This window comes from Wyeomyia smithii, chromosome 1, assembly GCF_029784165.1.
Source record: "Wyeomyia smithii strain HCP4-BCI-WySm-NY-G18 chromosome 1, ASM2978416v1, whole genome shotgun sequence".
In the NCBI taxonomy this organism is placed as follows: domain Eukaryota; kingdom Metazoa; phylum Arthropoda; class Insecta; order Diptera; family Culicidae; genus Wyeomyia; species Wyeomyia smithii.
This window is the reverse complement of record NC_073694.1, coordinates 167,400,079-167,420,396: the sequence shown is the minus strand read 5'-3', so window position 1 is coordinate 167,420,396 and position 20,318 is coordinate 167,400,079. Positions and strand designations below refer to the sequence as shown.

The window sequence follows — 20,318 nt, the reverse complement described above, 5'->3', positions numbered from 1 at the left end:
TTGCACGCGTTGAGAAATAATGTCATTGATAAAATAAAGCATTGAAAGATCGCGGCGTTCTTTAAGTGCTTGTATGTCTATAAGCATGCAGCGTGCTTCATATGATGGTAAGGGAAATGATGTCCAATTTAGCTTACGAAGCGCGTACAAAAGAAATTGTTTTTGGACAGATTCAATGCGTTCTTCATGTGTGGCAATATAGGGATTCCATACAATGCTACAATATTCCAGAATTGGTCGGACGTATGTAATATATAATAGTTTGATTGTATATGGGTCTTGAAAATTGTGGCCGAAGCGTTTTATAAAGCCCAGCATACTATTTGCTTTGTTGATAATTGTATTATAATGTTCTATGAATGTAAGTTTGGAGTCTAAGATTACGCCTAGGTCCCTAACGATTTTGCATTTTTCTACTGGTTGGTTTCCTAAGAAAATGTTTGTTGGTGGTGTTACTGTTTTTCTGCTAAAGGCTATTGAATTACATTTTTTAATGTTGAGTTGTAATAGGCTTTTGTTGCACCAAGTGTAGAATACATTAATTTAATTCTGGAATATTTCGAAGTCTTCTGCATTGGTTATTTCTATGAAGAGCTTCATGTCATCAGCATATACAAGCACATGTATTGACTTAAGAAGAAAGGAAATGTCATTTACGTATAATATAAAAAGAAGAGGGCCCAGGTGGGAACCTTGAGGAACCCCAGAAGTTACTTCTATTGGGTTTGAAAAGGAATTTTGAAAGCGGACTATTTGTGTTCGTTTTGTTAAGTATGACTGCAGCCATTCCAAAAATTTTGTTTCAGTTCCGTATTTTTCGAGCTTGAAGAGTAATAATGGTATGTCGATTCTGTCAAATGCCTTGCTAAAGTCCGTAAAAAAGAGCTTCCACGTGGTTACCGTTGTCCATTACAGTCAGAGTGAAAGTTATGAATTCCAAAAGATTTGTGGTAGTTGATCGGCCTTTGTAAAAGCCGTGCTGTAGAGTTGTAATTTGGTGTTTTACTTGTTGAAAGATTTTTTCATTAATTATTGATTCAAATAATTTTGGAATGCATGAAATAAACGTATTTGAATGAAACTTAGCACACGTATTTGGCTTAGCAAACTGAGCATTTTTCACAGATGAAAGATTTTTTACACCCATGAGTTACATTCTAAAAGGGCGTATGCCTTTTGGCATAGGTTTTATTTGAAGCATTGTAGCCCAGAAACCGTTGGTTGTATAGAAAAACTGTCCGAGAATGAGTTGTAGGGAATTAAAAATGCACCATAAAAAAATATACACTGTACAAAAAAAATTTTTTGGACCAAAAAAAATTAAAAATAAACATTCAATTTCAATTTAAAAAATAAAGAGTTGATTTTTTTTTATTTTTATTTTTAAGAAACTTGACGTTAGTACGCAACTTTTAAAAAAAAGTCCAGGATGGAGAAATGAAAAATAATTTTTTTATGGTAGATTAATTTTTTTATGAAAATTCTAATTCAAACATTTTTCAAAATATTTGTATTCTGATGATTTTAAAAGATGCAAAGAGTCATTTTGAATCAAAAAGCTCTTGTAAGTAAACATTCTAAAGGCATCGGTTTTCGAGTTATTTTAAATTTAAGCTCAATAAATTATTAATATTTCGGAAAATACACGTTTTTTTTTATTTGTCCATGGTTCTCCAGCAAAAACCATACGTTCATTGGAATGCTTGATCAAAAATATACAATTCATTCTTTGACAACAAAACGATTGGATAAATAACTCAAGCGCTAAACCTTAGCCTACCTACACGTTATCCCTTACCGAATGTTTTATAAAAAAATATGTTTGTCGTGCAACACTACCTACTTGTTTACTAATAATAACTGTACACCAAGCCCAAATGCTGTAAACCCTTTCCTGATCATCGGGGCTCATCAAGCTTACGCAAATTAAACGAAAACGTTATTGCAAAATTAAAAATATTGAACAGTCAAGCTCATTTTAATACGTCTTTATCAATTTGTGATTCGTGTAGTTATTGGAATGATAGTCAAGTCACCATTCATCCTTTCGTTGTTTACTATTCAGAATCTGGAACACTTAAGAATATCAGCTTCATCATAATATCGGAAGTACTCCATCATGATACTGTTGCGGTTCAGGTGTTCATTGCCAAATTAATGAGTTTTTTGAAAACAACAATACAGTTGAAAAAAGCGTTATTAATGTCTGATGGAGCTGCCTCACAATATAAAAATAGAAAAAACTTTGCAAGCCTTTTCAAGTTCGAAACAAAATATAACGTCGATGCAGAGTGGCATTTTTTTGCGACCTCTCATGGTAAAGGCCCATGCGATGCAATTGGTGGCATATTAAAACGAATGGCAGGAAATGCAAGTTTAGCTAAAGAACATGAACATCCCATTACAAGCGCAGAAGAATTGTATGATTGTAATAAAAATTCATCAAAAATGTCATTTAGTTGGGTATCATATGAAGAATATGAACAAGAAGTAACATAATGGAGCAATATTTTCAAAAAATCTATAATAATAGCTGCTACACAAAAGTATCACTCTTTTGTTCCGATTTCAGGAAAGAAGATACAAACGAAGCTGTTTTCAAAAGATGACGAATCATTTACTTATGATGTATATAAAATATAAGGTGAAACTAGGTCTGTAAAGTATCTATGTCATAAAAAAGTATGTTCCTAAGATAATGAAACTCGAAAATAAATATTTGATTCTTATATATATTTATATCACTTAGAACATTTAACTCTTTTCTTGAGAACCGTTCGCCCAATCGTTTTGTTGTCAAAGAATGAATTGTATATTTTTGATCCAGCATTCCAATGAACGTATGGTTTTTGCTGGAGAACCATGGACAAATTAAGAAGAACGTATATTTTCCTAAATAATTATAATTTTTCGAGCTTAAATTAAAAATAACTCGAAAACCAATGCCTTTAGGATGTTTACTATTAAGAGCTTTTTGATTCAAAATGACTCTCTGCATCTTTTAAAATCATCATAATACAAATATTTTGAAAAATGTTTGAATTAGAATTTTCATAAAAAAATTAATCTACCATAAAAAAATTATTTTTCATTTCTCCATTCTGGACTTTTTTTTTAAAGTTGCGTATTAACGTCAAGTTTCTTTAAAAAAAAATAAAAAAAAATTCAACTCTTTTTTTTTATTGAAATTCAATGTTTATTTTTAATTTTTTTGTCAAAAAAATTTTTTTTTGTACAGTGCATATTTTTTATGGTGCATTTTCAATTCCCTACAACTCATTCTCAGACAGTTTTTCTATACAACCAACGGTTTGTGAGCCACAATGTTTCGAATAACACCTATGCCAAAAGGCATACGCCCTTTTAGAATGTAACTCATGGGTGTAAAAAATCTCTCCACCTGTGAAAAATGCTCAGTTTGCTAAACCAAATACGTGTGCAAAGTTTCATTCAAACCAAAAATGGTCGATTAAATTTTCGCGTATTTCCAGGCGATTTGAAATGATTTTGCTCCATGTTTTGACCTAGAGCCAACCTAATTGCTGTCAAAACCCTTCTTAATTCGCTTGATTTTGACCCAGTATTGGACCTGGCGTGCTGCCCGAAGCGCACCGTGAAATTTGTCAGTTTCAACCAAAGAACGGTCACGGCAGTTTTCTGGCGTAACGAACATGTATTTTTGGACCATTCTTCAGAAAACCACTATGTCTGCTACCAAAATTTACTTCACTTCATTTTTGAAGAAACTAAATATACTAACCTTCACATATAATTTTGAATGATATGCATAACATTGCGAAAATTGCTTAAAGTTATCCGAAATGGCAAACAAAAATAACAGTCAATATTTGGCTGTTTTGCCCGAATCAGCACAAGAAACGGGTAAACTGTCCATTTTTCGGGTACCAGTGACAGTGATGTTGGTAACGCGTGTGTAGTTCGTAAATAATTATCTGGCATCTCTTTCTCACTTGCGTCGTAAGTCGCGATATCGTTTCTTTACCGTGGATGATTAGCACTGACCCAGTGGAATAAAGATTTCGCTATAAGATTGTGCCAGTAGACCACATGAGGAGTGGGGGGTTAAAAAGCGACATACCTAACACTTTGAACAAATTTTCAAAAAAATTTGATGATTCTGAACTAGTACCTACTTTACGTTATAGCGAAGTCCATCTAGTTTTGATCTGGAGCCAACCTAACTGCTGTCAAAATCCATCTTTATTCCCTTTTTTTTAGAAGAAGGGCATTGGGCAGAAGTGCTGCTGCGACAGGAATGATTGTCTTTTATGATTGGCTTCGATTGCTTTACACAGATTACAGGATTCTCGAACTCATTGATGGAGTTTAGCTAGTTGGTTGTAAGCCTGTGCCCCAATTCGGAACAACATGGTTGATGGAACCAGTGGCCGTTTTGGGATTGATGCTCCATACCTGGTATGGAGTAGAGAGGTAACTTTCGAAGAAGTTGAACCTCGATGAAGCAAGAGCTCCGCAAAAGCAAAGCAAAATTCACTTTAGTCACTTTATAAAGTTGCTTGGTTCAATAAGGCTTGCTAGGGTGCCCAAGGAAAATTGTACCCAACAAGAAAAAAAAACTGCCAAAAACAATACCCATACTAAATTAATTCATATCTCATATTCATATTCCTTGACGGATTTTCAACTTTTGGGTACCAATGAGCTCGGAATGAATTCTAGTTTATTGGAAACATATAAACCTAGAAGAAACAAGATGTCAGAAAAAGTTCTACGCGTTGCAAGAATGCACATTTTGACACACACTCCTAAAATCCGGAACATTTCCGGTGTCCGTTGGTCACGTCAAATTTCCTAGTAGTTTTAGGAAACTAGAATAGTTCTCCAGTAAAATGAAACAAAATTGATTCACTTTCAGTTGAGTTCTGACTATTTAAAAATTGACAAAATTTTGCCTGTTTCAATCATTTTGTCTGCCGCATGTAGTTTTGTAAATAGTCTGTACATACATTTTTTCCTTTTTTCAACTTCAACTATAAAATATCGATAATGTGTGATCCCAGAGTTTAAAAATGAACCAACTGCGGTAATGTGTGATCTTAAAGGTTATTCTAAAAATCTTATACGAAATCCATAAACTTTTTTAATGTATCGGTTTACGAGAATACTGTACAGTATGCTTGTTGCCTAATAACATCCAACTGTACTAATATAGTTAATTTTCTAAGATAATAAAAATACGATGTGTCACACGGTGCAAAAAAAAAATCAAAATATCAACCCGTCATTTAGGTGCGACAACTTAGATTTAGGCACGGTAGAGCAAGAACAAACTTCTTACCGTTGCTGGCGATACACGCGTCGCGTGACTGAGATTCGGTGTTGGATCCATATCCGGCGTTGGTGTGGTCGAATTCGAATGATGCGATGGCTGATGGGATTGAAGATAGGAGGTCACATCCTTCGTAACGAGTTAGTTGTGTAAGGCAGATTTAACGGAAAAGAGGAGAAGAAGCACAGAAAAGAATAGAAGTAGAGAAAGACTTGTTAGTATAGTGTGATACGAGTACGATATCAATTTTTCAATCAACCGAATGTGTGAGCAGGTAATTGAGTCATTGGAAAAACGATACCGGATAAAACAAATGCAGCCGAATTAGTTGAATAAAAGAGACACAGATTTGTAAACCGACGTGTAATCAAGTGGGTGGTACATGTCATGATAAAAAATGTTTAAATAGAGAGTGCGACTGTACTGGGCTTTCGCATTGACCACCGTCACAAAGAGCTTGTGTAAAAGCGGTGAAAAAAATCGTGTTGGTTTCATAGTAACAGAGCATAATTAATTGAGAGGTATATCAATTTGGAAAAAAGATATAAAAAATGCTAGAAACGGAAATCAATGCAACGTTCGACATTCACGTGGATGAGCACGGTAATTTGCCTACGCCATCAACTGTCGTTATTGGTGGTTCGGCATTATGTGGTTACATATCCTGACCAAAAGAGCTCCAGCGGCCGACCACAGATCGAGCCACTAGTCCATAATATGGTTTTTCGTTTACTCACCGTCATGGTTTGCGGTGATTCCCGCTGGTGCGTTCCATTGGCCGCTGCGGTGCCCAGTAGTGTGGCTTCGTCTACCGGAACAATAAACTGCGGGTTATTAGCAGCACCGGCGGTCCCGGCAACGTTGCCATTATTGGCCGTACCGTTTCCGGTACTGCTTGCTCCAGATGAGTGTGAGCTGCTGCCACCGGAAGAGGCACTGTAATTGGCATTTCCTGTAGCAGCAGTGTTGCCACCTACACTGCCACCACCCCCGCCGGTTCCCCCGCTAGCTCCACTGTAGTATTGCTGGCTGCCTCCGGTGCTGTAGTCCCCGACGGCATATACAGGGTAGGCCCTAGCAGAAGTAAAAAAATGAAAAAATATGAAGTTGATATATACCGAGAACAAATAGCAATTTAGGTTTTGTAACCGTACGACGCAGTTTTGAAAATATTTCAACGAGAATTTTTTTAACCAGAGCTGCTGTTGAGATCCGTCATAAGAATCGCAGATTGCGTCCATTTTACCTTTAGTTGAAAACTAGTGAGAATTTTATTGTAATATGTGAGGGTTAAAACTTTTTTTTTCACCGTAGAATGGGTTTAAAAACTTAACGAAAGTTGTCTGTCTTATCGAAACAAGCAAATCATTTCAGCTACGATCGAACTGATATGTGCGCTCTTTTTTGTATTTGAAACGTTTTGAATAAATGATCTTTGCCTTAAATTGTGTATATTTTTTTATTATTTGGGTTGCACTACGTTTAGCAAGCAATTATTATCTAAGTAGGGTAACCGCTCCATTATTCATCTCAACAGCTAGCTGCACCTATATTCATCTTATTTCTCTCATTTATCCAAATGACCGTCAAATTTCTACAAATTTTTGGGAGTAAATCTATTTGCTTCTCGATTTTGTCAAACGGTTGAAAGTTTTACGTGGAAAATATGGTAAAATTTGACGATAAATTGATCAAAAAGGCGTGATGAGATGAATGAAGGTACTGAGATGAATAAAGGAGCGATTACCCTATATAACGAAAAATTTGTTGTAAGCCTGAAAACAGCAGCAGCATATATATATTTATATATTTTTTTTTTTTTTTTTTTGTTTCAGGTGAAGGGAAAATTTGCATCCAAACCCCTGAGGTGACCAACCTCAGGGAGTGTGGGGTTGGTTTGAATCAGTGACCGGACCCACTAAAACCCCTTCAGTCTCCAGCCCATAATACTCCCCGGGACCACCGCTAGGTATTGCTTCGGGGAGCGGCTTTTGTGCTCTGTGCACCCTCTTGGTTCTTTAGGTCTTTTTGCTAACTTAGCTAACTAACCTGGAGACTGGCCGTTAGCTAACACTGGCGTGTCGGTGGTCAACCTGTCGCCTGTTTTGCAATTCTAAAACTATTCGAGAGGCGGCTGTACAAACCGCCCTCCAAATGTTTGGGTCTTTACACATCCTCCGAACTAGGTTGTCCGGAGTGGTGTCTGGCCCGCTCACTACCATCATGTCGCTCCGCGCATGCACAAAACGAGGGCACACGAAGAAGACATGCTCAGCAGTCTCTTCCGCTTCCGCGCACTCGGGACACATGGGGGACCCCGCATGCCCGAATCTGTGTAGATACTGCCTAAAGCAACCATGGCCTGACAGAATCTGTGTCAGATGGAAGTTCACTTCTCCATGGCGCCTCCCGACCCATCCGGATACATCCGGAATAAGTCGATGCGTCCATCTACCCTTCACGGAATTGGACCACTCCTGCTGCCATCTGATCATCGAGAATGATCTTCTGGTACCTCGTATGCCCCTTGTGTCACGTTGATCGAAGCATTCTACGTCCTCCTTAATGGCTATGCTGATAGGCATCATGCCGGACAGGACGCAGATTGCGTCGTATGACACAGTTCGATACGCGCTCGCAACCCTCAGGCACATGAGCCTGTAGGTACTTTCCAACTTACCCCGATGTTTACTAGTACCTAGTGCTTTGGACCACACTGGCCCGCCGTATCTCAGTATGGACGAAGTCACGCTAGCTAGAAGTTTCCGCTTGCTGCCGTACACTGCTGAGCTATTGGACATCATGCGAGATAATGCTGCAATAGCCATTGAAGCCCTCTTACAGGCATATTCGACATGGCTCCCGAAGGCGAGCTTGTCATCGATCATCACCCCCAGCAGCTTCAGGGAGCGCTTAGAGGCGATGGTGCAATTCCCGACACTGATCAACGCCTGTTGCTTCGACTTGCGGTTATTGACAACTGAAATCTCCGTCTTATGATGCGCAAGCTCCAGTTTTTTGGAGCGCATCCAGTCCTCGACGACGCTTATAGAGTGCGAAGCCGTCAACTCAACCTCCTCGATCGACTCGCCGTAGACCTCAAGTGTGATGTCGTCCGCAAACCCAACGATCACAACCCCTTGGGGGAGCTTTAGTTTCAGCACTTCATCGTACATGATATTCCACAGTACCGGGCCCAGGATGGAACCTTGTGGAACCCCTGCGGTAATTGGGACACATTTTTGACCCTCGTCTGTGCTGTAAACTAGCACACGATTCTGGAAATAATTTCCCAGAATCCTGTACAAAGATACCGGAATGTCTAGTTTCCGAAGCGAGTGGGCTATGGAATCCCAGCTAACACTATTGAACGCATTTTTCACGTCCAACGTGACGATTGCGCAATAGCGAATGCCCCATCTTTTACGCTGGAGTGCTACCTCTGCTGTTTTGGTGACGGACAGAATAGCATCCACCGTAGACTTGCCTTTTCGGAAGCCGAACTGGTTACTCGACAGACCGTTTGCACTTTCGGTGTACCTAACCAGTCTATTGAGAATAACCTTCTCGAGCACCTTACCCGCCGTATCGAGCAGACATATCGGTCTGTATGCCGACGGGTCACCAGGTGGTTTCCCTGTCTTCGGCAATAAGACCAGCTTCTGTCGCTTCCATCTCTCTGGGAATGTACAGTCATCCAGGCACTTCTGCATGACTTCCCGGAATAGTCTGGGGGCCTCTTTGATGGCCTTCTTCACAGCCAGATTCGGAATCCCATCCAATCCCGGTGCCTTGCTCACCTTCAGGGAGTTGGCGATCGCGATGAGTTCCTCATTCGTAACCGTTTCCGCCTCCTCTGCCTCGGCACGGCTAACGCCGTCACTCATATATTGGGTGTTCGGCAGGTTGGCCGACCACCTCTGGTCTGAGTTTGAGATACTGGAACGTCGGTGAAGTGACTCGCCAGCCGGAGGCCAAGGATTTGGCTCGTGGCGTGGAAAGAGTCCCTCTATGATCCGCTCAAGCATCGCTGGTGATTTTTCTGCGGGCGCCATCGCACCCTTAGTCTTGGCCATCACCATCCTATAGGCGTTACCCCACGGGTTAGTGTTGGCACTAGCGCACAGTCTTTCGAAGCACGCACGTTTACTAGCTTTTATTGCTCTCTTAAGCGCCGCTTTTGCGGAACTGAATGCCCCTCGACGATCTTCCCTTTCTTCGTCGGTTCGCGCACGTTGAATCCTTCTTCTCGCTTGAAGACACGCTCTGCGGAGGTCCGCTATCGCGTCGGTCCACCAGTAGACTGGTGGCCTTCCATGCCTAGGCTGGCGGTTCCTAGGCATAGTGGCGTCGCACGCCCGCGAAAGTAATGCAACAAGTTGATCAGCGCTCAGGTTACGAGTTCTGCTCGCCTCGTGTTCTAGTCTAATTGCTTCCGCAAATACCTCTTCGTTGAAGTGTGATATCCTCCACCCGCGAGGAGCTGGAGTGTTAATTCTACTCGCCACATGCGGTCTCGTTTTACAGTCTACGCTATAACAGACCGCCAGATGGTCGCTATGAGTGTAGCCATCGTCTACCCTCCAGTTCGTGATCAATCCTGGACTACAGAATGTCACATCGATGATCGACTCCGCGCCGTTTCTACTGAAGGTGCTCTTCAAGCCGACGTTGGCCAGATCTATGTTGAGCTTCGCCAAAGCCTCCAACAAGATCCGGCCTCTCTGATTTGTGCGTCGACTTCCCCACTCAGTTGCCCATGCGTTGAAGTCGCCCGCCACTACCAACGGTGATAGACCGATCAGCTCCACGGTGGCTCGGTCAATCATCCTTGCGAACTGCTCGGTAGACCAACGAGGCGGAGCATAGCAGCTGCAGTAGTACACGCCGTTCACCTTGGCAACCGCGTATCCTTCGTTTGAAGTTGACACTATCTCTTGAACCGGGAACCTGCTCGTCGTCCATATTGCCGCCATACCGGACCCGTCCGAAATCCAGTTACCGTTTCCGGAAGGAATTCGGTAGGGGTCCGAGATTATGGCGATGTCCGACAACGACTCAGTGACTGCTTGGTATAGCAGTTGCTGAGCCGCGAAGCAGTGGTTCAAATTTAGCTGTGTCACTCTCGCGCCCGTGGCTTGCTAGTCGGCTTACCGGCCGTGCACCTCGGGCCTCCCATTATGTGCTTTGCGTCACGCTTCCCGGCGCACGCCAAGCACTTCGGGGGCTCTCCGCAGTCTTTGCTTTTGTGGCCTGCAGCACCGCACCGCCTGCATAGGGAGCTCCTGTCAGGCCCCTTGTAGCTAAAGGACTTGTGTCCTTGCTCGAAGCATCGAAAGCAGACCTCCGGCGGCTGGTAGATGCTGAGTGGGCACATTGACCAGCCCACTTTGAGCCTCGCTACCTTTAGCGCCTGGTTTGCGTCTACTGACGGAAGCCTGACAGTGGCGGTCTGGGTTCCTACTGGGCCTTTGCGCAGTCGAACTGCCTCTGGTGCCACAACCACTTCGCACTGCTCCTTGAGGGCATCCACGACTTCGCATGCCTCGGTGACTTCGTCCAGGTATTTAAGTTGTAGGGTTACCTGCGACGTGAGTGCCCGAACCTGCACTCTATCTCCAAGCGCCTCTTGGGCCAATGCCCGATAGGCTGGGCCCTTATTTCTGGCTTCCTTGCGGAGCTCGACGATCATTTCTCCCTTGCGGGATCGGCGGATGCTACGCACATCTGCCCCCAGATCTTTGAGCTTCGCATCGCCTCTCATTGCCTTAAGGACTTCCGAGTACTTTGACTCTTCTGTCTTAAGGATGAGTGCGTCGCCCTTATTTTTAACTTTCTTCGTCGCAGGATTTGTAACCGGGTGCGGTTTTTTGGCCACCACTTTTTGGTTCCTACTCCTTCCCGGAACCGTTACCCACGGGTTACCGGGAGCCTTCTGCTCCTTGGCTGCCACCGTGGGCGTTGCTTGCGCCACTCCTACACCGGTCTGAGGGCTGTTTGCGATTAAACGCTTCTTGGTGCCCCCGGGGGCCGTCTCTCCCGGGGACTGTCGCGTTCGTTTGGCAGCTGGTCCTGCCGCGCAAACCGCCGCAAACGTGCTGGCGTCCGTTTGGACCGACTTCGTCGCCAGCTCGGTCACCTTCGTCTCCTCTTTCTCCGCAGCCGCAGCTTTCATTTCGAGCTCGGCATGCTCCTTTTTCGCAGCATCGACGGAGGACCGAAGCATGTAGAGGGCCTGCTTCAAGTACTTCGTTGTATTGCTGCGACTTTTCGCAAACTCGATTATAGCATCGAGCTGCTCAGACAGGGCCACTACCCTCGGTAGCGTGTCCCGCTGTCTTCCGACCGCCTTTAATAGCTGTGGACCAGCCACCGCGATGTCTTGCGTAGATCCGGTAGGCGTACTGCCTTTACCGTCTTCGCAGGCGACCTTCACTGCATCCGTCTCCACTTTTCTAGGCGGAGACCGCTGGATGCCACCTCGCGCAAATGGGTTTTCCAACCCATCTGCCCCCATCTCCAGAGTTTTGTTTATATATATATATATATATATATATATATATATATATATATATATATATATATATATATATATATATATATATATATATATATATATATATATATATATATATATATATATATATATATATATATATATATATATATATATATATATATATATATATATATATATATATATATATATATATATATATATATATATATATATATATATATATATATATATATATATATATATATATATATATATATATATATATATATATATATATATATATATATATATATATATATATATATATATATATATATATATATATATATATATATATATATATATATATATATATATAGAGGGGATTTATTTGTAGCCTGAGGGTATGCGCTTTCAATGTGCTCATTGAAAATAAGTTTTTCAACGTAAATTAGTTCCAAGTACTTAAGCTGTGAATGTCTTATACAGGACTGGACCCAAGATTGAACCTTGAATCATCTTGCAACTAAACTTGTATGCCAAACACTGTCTGCTTTTCATATGTCTAAAAGAAAAGTTAAATAACCTTCAGATTTGTAAACCCATATTATATTAGTAACACTGAGCAACTGATGAGAAGAATCTTTATGGCGAAATCCAAACTGTTCATTTACACAAAACTGAATTTTTATTGATGTGTAACAACATTCTGTTAAATATAGTTCTCTAAATAGTTATTTAATCGAAGAAAAAAAACTGATTGCTGGATAATTTGAAGCCTCTGCTGGAATCTTATTCGGTTTTAAGGGAGTCTCCTTATCAATGGTTTAAAAATAAACAAGCTTTTATTTTTATTTATGGTAAAAAAGCAGAGTAGCACAGATAAATATTTTTGGGTCATTCCATACAAAGTGTACATGCAACTTAGACACGACCATCACAGATTTTGCTTAAAGTTGGGAGAATTATTCATTTAGTGTCACTTTGGAAAAATCCCGATTTTTCTGTCGATTGGAATACCCCCCGCTCTGTGGGACCTCCCTCTTTGTTGCAAGATAACGTATTTTTTGTCAAAACCACTATTTTCTATTTCCTGCAATTTATATAGGTACGTAAGACAGGCCTGTCCAACCTTTAGAATACGCGGGCCAAACTTCACAATCCACAACAGCTTTCGGGCCAAAATTTGGAAAACTTTCGTATTTCAGCTAAATTTTAGATTATGTGCAAATATATGTTAAAATATCATGTTGGTTAACTTTGATTTTGATATAAAAGCAGTCCGTTTTAGATTGAAAAACCAAAAGTAATATCAGCTGAAGCTTACAATAATAAAAGTAATCTTACAAGCCACAGCTATGACAAATAAGGAAAAAATTTTTTTGATTTTATCCTATGGTAAAGCATGATTTATATTTATTGTTGTCAGGTTGTAAAATTACACGCGATTGGATGAGAAACTTGAAGCTATTATTTTTTTTTTCAGAACACAAACCATATTGATATCAAAATCTGATACTGATATCCGCAAACATGATTCTAAATTCAACAACTATTTTTGCCTTTCTCCTAGAAAGGTATAGCAATCACTGCAAAAACTAAAGGTATAAAAGTGCTCAAAAGGGCCGAATGTCGTATATCACTCGACTAAGTTCGACGAGCTGATCATTTTCTGTATGTATGTGTGTGTGTGTGTGTGTGTGTGTGTGTGTTTGTGTGTGTGTATGTGTGTGTGTAACGCTCTCCCAATCTCAATCGATTTTCTCAGAGATGGCTGGACCGATTACAATTAAATTAATTGCAAATGAAAGATCTATTTGCCCCATGAGACCCTATTGAATTTTCTAGTTTAGAGGTTATGTATCAAAATGTAAAAATCACGAAACATCAATATCTTAGAAACTACGCAACCGATTTGAACAAAATTAATTTCAAATGAACGGGCTGCCTAAAAAACCTTAACTTTTGAATTTCATTAAGATTGGACATGTGGTTCAAAAGCTATGAAAAAAACGTGTTCTCGAGACTATTTAATCTCACTCATGTTTCTCAGAGATGGCTGAACCGATTTTCATAAAATCGGTGTCAAATGGAAGGTCTAGTTGTCCCATAAGACCCTATTGATTTTTTTTGCAATCGGACTATTACCTTGCCTGTTATGTTTAAAAAATGTGAAATCCAGCTATGAAAAGTAAAATATTCACAAGACTACTTAAACTCACTTACTTTTCACAGAGATGACTGAACCGATTTTCACTAAATTAGTGTCAAATGAGAGGTTCAGCTGCCTCATAACACCCTATTGAATTCAACTGTAATCGGACTGTAACTTCGTCTGTAATGTATCGAAATGTGAAAATCACGAAACTTCATTATCTTAGAAACTACACAACCGATTTGAACAATATTGATATCGGATGAACGGGCTAGTTGAGGGTTAACTGATGAATTATGATTAAACAAGTGGTTTCATAATTCGGCTGCTCTATACGTTCCCATTTCATTCGATTATAATCGAGCTTAAGCAACCGTTATGTATTAAATTGTAAAAACAACGAAAGTCTATTATCTCAAGTATTACACGACTTATTTGAACATAACTAGTGTCATACAAACGAGTCATCGCTCAATCTTACAAATAACAAACTTCATAACAATTTGATATGTGGTTCAAAAGTTTTGGAATGAAAAGAAATTCATAGACTATTCAAAACTATACCTGCTTTGATCAATATATATGGCCTCAACATCATTTAAATGTGGTATCGTACTATTTGAACGTTCCCGGTACCGCTCGTGATTGAATTGTTCGAAATTAAGTCATTTCTTTTATTTTGCTATTTCTTAAGCACTTACATTACGTCAAATTTCATATTTTATGCTTCAATTACAACATCAATATTTTAGAACCCAAAGAGTGAATGTACCTTAATTTTGGATTGCTCGTGTAATTTATACTTATACAAAGATGTTTTGTATCACAACAAATTCCAATCCGAATACATCAACACGTGAGCTAAACTAATTTTGCATTTTTCGGCAAATGTAGCTAATTTTATATAAAATTTGATAACTTCATCGTATTTCTCGGAAAATTTCACGTAACGTAACATTTATCACCCCGAGATATTATGAGCCAATCTCGGGATATATCATTTTTACGTACAAAGTTGTGAATTTCGTAATTTTTTTTCTTACAATTCATACATGTATCGGTGAGTTCTAAAGAAAATATACGAAGGAATCTAGAAAAAATATTATTTTTGACCGCACATTATTCCAGATTATTTTTATGTTTAACAACAAAATTTGCATTTTTAGGCAAATGCAGCTATTTTTATTTTTAAATTTGACAACTTCATCGTAGGGTAGAGCGGGGCTAGTTGGTTACGGGGTAAGTTGGTCAATGAGAATATCTTCGAATCTACGTATCAAAAACATCGTGTAATATGTACATATATGGGTGATATGTAGCAGAAAACCAGAGAAACTAAATGACAAAATAAAGTACAGTTTTAATTAGGACGTATAATAAATACAGGTTGGTGCCAAATTGGCCATCAATTCTTTTCGGTTTTCAAGTTGATACTTTATGTCTAAACAAAGCTAGCCAAATTAAAATAAACCTAGTTTAATGCGTAATTAAAGTACTTTTTGTTAGTTTTAAGTTGTGTAAAACAAATTTTCGCCAAAATTTCATTTTCATGTATTTCAGGTAAATTTCATATTTAATACATGAGGGGCTAGTTGGTCACATACTAGCGGGGCTAGTTGATCCTATGCAATTCATCAATGAATTCAGGTATATGCAATTCCAGGAACGGTGCATTTCGTGATGCATACTAAAACCAAACGAAAACAACATGTGCTCTGCTTAGCAAAACCGTTTATTTTGAATGATAAACAATTTGGTTAAAGTTATCTTCATTTCGTCCTCATTTTTATGAATGTTTCAGTGGACACTATAAATGCCGAGTCATTGATCTAAAATAATTATAACGAACCCTAATGCATCGACAAATGCCTCCTACCCGACGAAAATTTCATCAAATGCAAGTTTTCAACAACAAAAAAACCAATGAGGCTTTGGTAGTGTGCTTGTGATTGCAGATGCGAGTCTAGAATTCGGCTCCGGTTCTCAATTTATTCCGTATTGTCTTTGATTTAGTGGCGAACCAAACCAATAGAGAGATTTCATCATATACCTTTCGTCGGGTATGAAAGAATAATACGATTTTTTGCATGCAATTATGAGTTACATTTCTCATTGTTTGGGATTTCGGGAAGCGAACGTATTAACAAAAAACCGAAAGAGGTTTGAATTCCACTGAGACGCTACAGGTTGCCGCAAACGCAGTGAGGAAGGATAACTGAATTGTTCTTCCGAAATAAAAATGGTCAATTTACCCCACCTGTGGGGCTAGTTGGACAAATTGACATCAACTCAAAAAACATAAAATATCCGCAAAATCGTAAACTATTTTGAGTCGGTCATATTTGTTCAGAAGCTACAGACTTTACGCAACATTTTCATGTAATGAGTTTTTACCATAATATTCCCTACAAAAAGTTAGAGAACATTTTGACCAAAAATGACCAACTAGTCTCGCTCTACCCTACTTCTCGGAAAATTTTGCTAAAAAAACACCTATCACCCCGAGTTACGATGAGCCAATCTCGAGATATAACATTTATTAACTTCTATTCGAGCGTCTTGATAGAATATTTACACTACACATTACACTTTTTATCCACTTTCACTATTTGTGATAGAATTAAATAGTGAAAGTGGATAAAAAGTGTAATGTGTAAAGATATAACATTTTTATGAAAAATTATTTACGAAATTTGAAACTATTTTCGTAAAAATGTTATATCCTGGGATTGGCTTATATTACCTCGGCGTGATAAGTATTTCTGATGTAAAATTTTTTGAGAATTTTGTTTTTAAGTTCAAAAACAATCTATCTGGCAATACTCGCGATCAAAAATAATAATTTTTTCTTGATTCCTTGCTTCATTTTCTTCAAATTCGACCATCAGTTTTTTTATTAGTTTATTAAGGTGGCTTTCCGCCACAGGCTGGTTCGCCACCATAAACACCATCAGTAATTTCGGGCATTAAATGATCAAATTTGAAATAAAATTGGTACATTTGCGGAAAATGCAAATTTAGTTTTTAAATACAAAAATAATCTATCTGGCAACACTGTGAATTGTAGGAAGTAGACAAAATTGTTTTGAAATGTGTTATCTTGCAAAAAAGAGAGGGGTCCCACAGAGCGGGGGGTATTCCAATCGACACCAAAATTGAAATTTTTCCAAAGTGACACTAGATGAATAATTCCCCCAACTTTAAGCAAAATCTGTGATGATCGTATCCACGTTTGTGCTTATTCGTGGTCACTTCGTATGAAATGATCCTCTTTAGGATTTATTCAAAAAAAAGTTTTAACATGACAATGTTTTTTTCACAACTGTGGTAAAATAGTTACATTTTTTAATAATACTAAACAACACAGCTTTTGCCCCCCAGCTCAAACTGGGAAAAAATTAAAGATTATAGTTTTTTTTAAATTTCTGTGAATTTTGGTGCCCCTAGTAAAGATACAGGTGCGTCAATTTCCCATAATAAAAACAAAATGGCGGACTTATTAACGATCATGCACGACGGCTCGTTCTGGATTCGCGACCAAATTTCACAGAAATGGTTAAGATGCTATAATCTTAATTTTTTTTTACTTTAAGCTCTAGGACAAAACCTATGTTTGCCGGTGTTGATTATAAATCAAGTTTTACTTAAGTCTTCGAAACAGAATAATTTCTGGCGAGTATTGAAATGTTTTCCTTAAATTCTACTAGAGCCTGTACTCGAAATAATTCACCATTTTTATCCGTGTGTAAATTTTTTTTGACCGGAGGAAAAAAAATGACGAAAAGCTGGTTATAACTAGTTTGGAGTGGATTATTTACATGCGCAAAATTTCATAACAATCGGTTCAGTGGTTATTGAGATGTCATCGGAACAAGAAGAAAATCGCCAGACTATTTCGCGCACCGTGATGAAAAATCCGACTGCGACCAAGAGATGGATCGGAAGACTACTGGGAGTCACCCATACAACTGTGTCTCTGGTGGCAAAATCTCTTGAGGAGTCCCAGATGACCGAGCGGTGAGCTGGAAGTGGAAGAAAATCGGAGACAGCTGACCCTGAAAAGCCGCGGAAGGTTTTGGATTATTTCAAACGTAATACAAATCTTTCGATTAGCGACGCGGCTCTGTAGGCAAGTTGTTCCGCCTGGTTCGCTCAGCAAACCATGTCCGGAAGGCACCGTTTTTGTACCAAAAACTGCCAACCCTTCAAATTCACACACATTCGTCCGATGGAAAAAGTTCGGGACTCATTCAAGCTGTTTAAGAACGAGTTAGAGTTGAAGAAAGAATGCATGAAAGTGATTAAAAAGGTCGGCCTAACCATTGCACAAAATGTAATGCGTTTTAAGGAAAAGGTGCAGGCTTTCTGCGATGGAAAGGAACTTGAATTAAGTAATTCATATGTTTTAGTTCATTCCGTGTAAATTTCAACAAAACCCGAATAAAAATTATTTTTTGGCGAACATTTTTGTCAGCTGATTTTTACTCGAGTACAGGCCTTACCAACTCATTCTGTTTTTTACGTTCGATATTTGGTATCATTCTGCTGATACGTTAAAAAACTATTTTCTTAAATTAAATAATAATCGCGCATGCAATGCATCATAAAAGGAATCAATATTCACTTAATATCACAGATCTAAATATGGGTTTATTTCTTTCCTAATTGTTTTAAAACTAATAATCAATTCAAGCTAAACCAGAAAGGAACAAATAAATTTAAGTATAAAAACGCAGGAGGAGATAAAGAAATTTCGTGTTTTTTTTTGTTTTTACAGACCACATTGTTTATAGTCCAAAAATATAAACACAACACACTTCGTTGAGTTTAACAAAGGCTGTTTACAAAATATCGCGAATTGAGTTGAAAATTAAAAGGAAAATTTTGCTCATCTGATGCACCGAAAAGGGAGTAACATTCCACCAATTCGCAATACAAACCAAAATTTATCTGGTGAGCGTAGAACGAATCATCGAAAATGTTTAGTAATAGATGCTTCCTAAAGGATCTTCAAGAAATCATAAAAAAATCTGGTCCGAGCAACTATGAATTGGACTGGAAAGTCGGGGATTACATTTTGGAAAGCAGATCTCCGTCTGTTCGCGATTTAATCAAGGATTTGAGGGCGAGCATTAGAATCATTCACCGGATTCAGCGCAGACTTTAATGTTTTCGTTTTAATCTTCGTGTTTGGAAATTTACGACTGACTTTCGATACACTGCTTATGATTTACCAAAATTCCTTCATTAATTGATTCACAAAAGGCGATCTTGATTAATGCTTTTTTAATTTTTTTTTATACATATTCACATTTTTGTCAGATTTAAATTTATTTTCATACGTTTCATACTTACATTTGCGTCTGATTTTGGTTGCTCGCGGTATACATGTCCGAATCGACATATTGCACATATGTGTGAGGGTTTTGAACATTTTCCGGTGATGAAACTAGAAAAGAACAAGGAAAAAGAAAACAACAGGGAGCTTAGTAATATTAATCATGATTAATTTTTTTTCGTTTTTGCAGTTCTTGGGGTTTTGTTTTAATTAAGGTTATTCATCTGCTGCTGTATGCGACAGATGCGTAATTAAAATTACCTACGAAAACTCATTAATACAAAAATACTGGACAAATAACAAAATAAAGTTTTCTAATTAACTCAAACATCAATCAATACTGGTTAATCGTGCATCGTTGAACCAAAAATAGTGTTCTAATCAAAAATTTTCATCTTCGACTCATGTTATTTTTATTTTGTTTTCCTCGTTTACAGTTCCCGTAGTTACTTGTCGATAAATCGTGAACTTGAGGAAACTTTTCAAAAAATATATTTCATAGCAGATTTCAGCAGATTTTTTTAGGAGCTTTAACCCACTTATCGCTTTTTGAAATATCAGATATTACTGTTGTGTCACATAAATAAACGAATCTCAAATGATACAGTACGATCAAAGAACCCTGATAACTCTTCATAGTCCTGTAACATATTATTTATTTCCATTTCACCAGCTTTCCAATTACAAAAAAAAATCATTTGAGTTTTGGTAACATATTGAAGGAGATGCCTTAAGCTTAGGTTTGTAATTAGCTAGGTTTAGAAGTTGACGATCATGAATCTAGAAAATATCTAGCTAAAAAAAAATATTGATAGAAAATTTTGTTGATTGGGCATGTTTCTTTCGAAACATGTGCTGAGAAAAACTAATAAAACTCGTAACAATCAAACTTCCCTTCTTTCGTAGTAAAGGCCGACAGTAAGCGCACACACAAAATCAACATTCGACAATGTCTTCAGTATCCATTTCCCTCGGAAACAACTATACCAATACAAGTACGAGCGTATCAACGAAA

General features: G+C 38.5%; 1 protein-coding gene across 7 annotated transcripts in view; it reads right to left on the bottom strand.

Annotated features, from left to right (window-relative positions):
- LOC129734109 (DNA-binding protein RFX2) overlaps positions 1-20,318 on the bottom strand; it is a 78,060-nt gene that overhangs the window by 5,011 nt on the left and 52,731 nt on the right. For 6 of the 7 annotated variants that reach the window (XM_055695845.1, XM_055695849.1, XM_055695842.1 and 3 more), the window contains 3 exons: positions 19,321-19,414; positions 6,049-6,385; positions 5,321-5,440 (listed from right to left, as the gene is read on the bottom strand). In XM_055695845.1, the coding sequence (XP_055551820.1) occupies positions 5,321-5,440; positions 6,049-6,385; positions 19,321-19,414 (551 nt within the window). The remainder of the gene's footprint in view (positions 1-5,320; positions 5,441-6,048; positions 6,386-19,320; positions 19,415-20,318) is intronic. The other variant, XM_055695848.1, reaches the window with a different exon arrangement.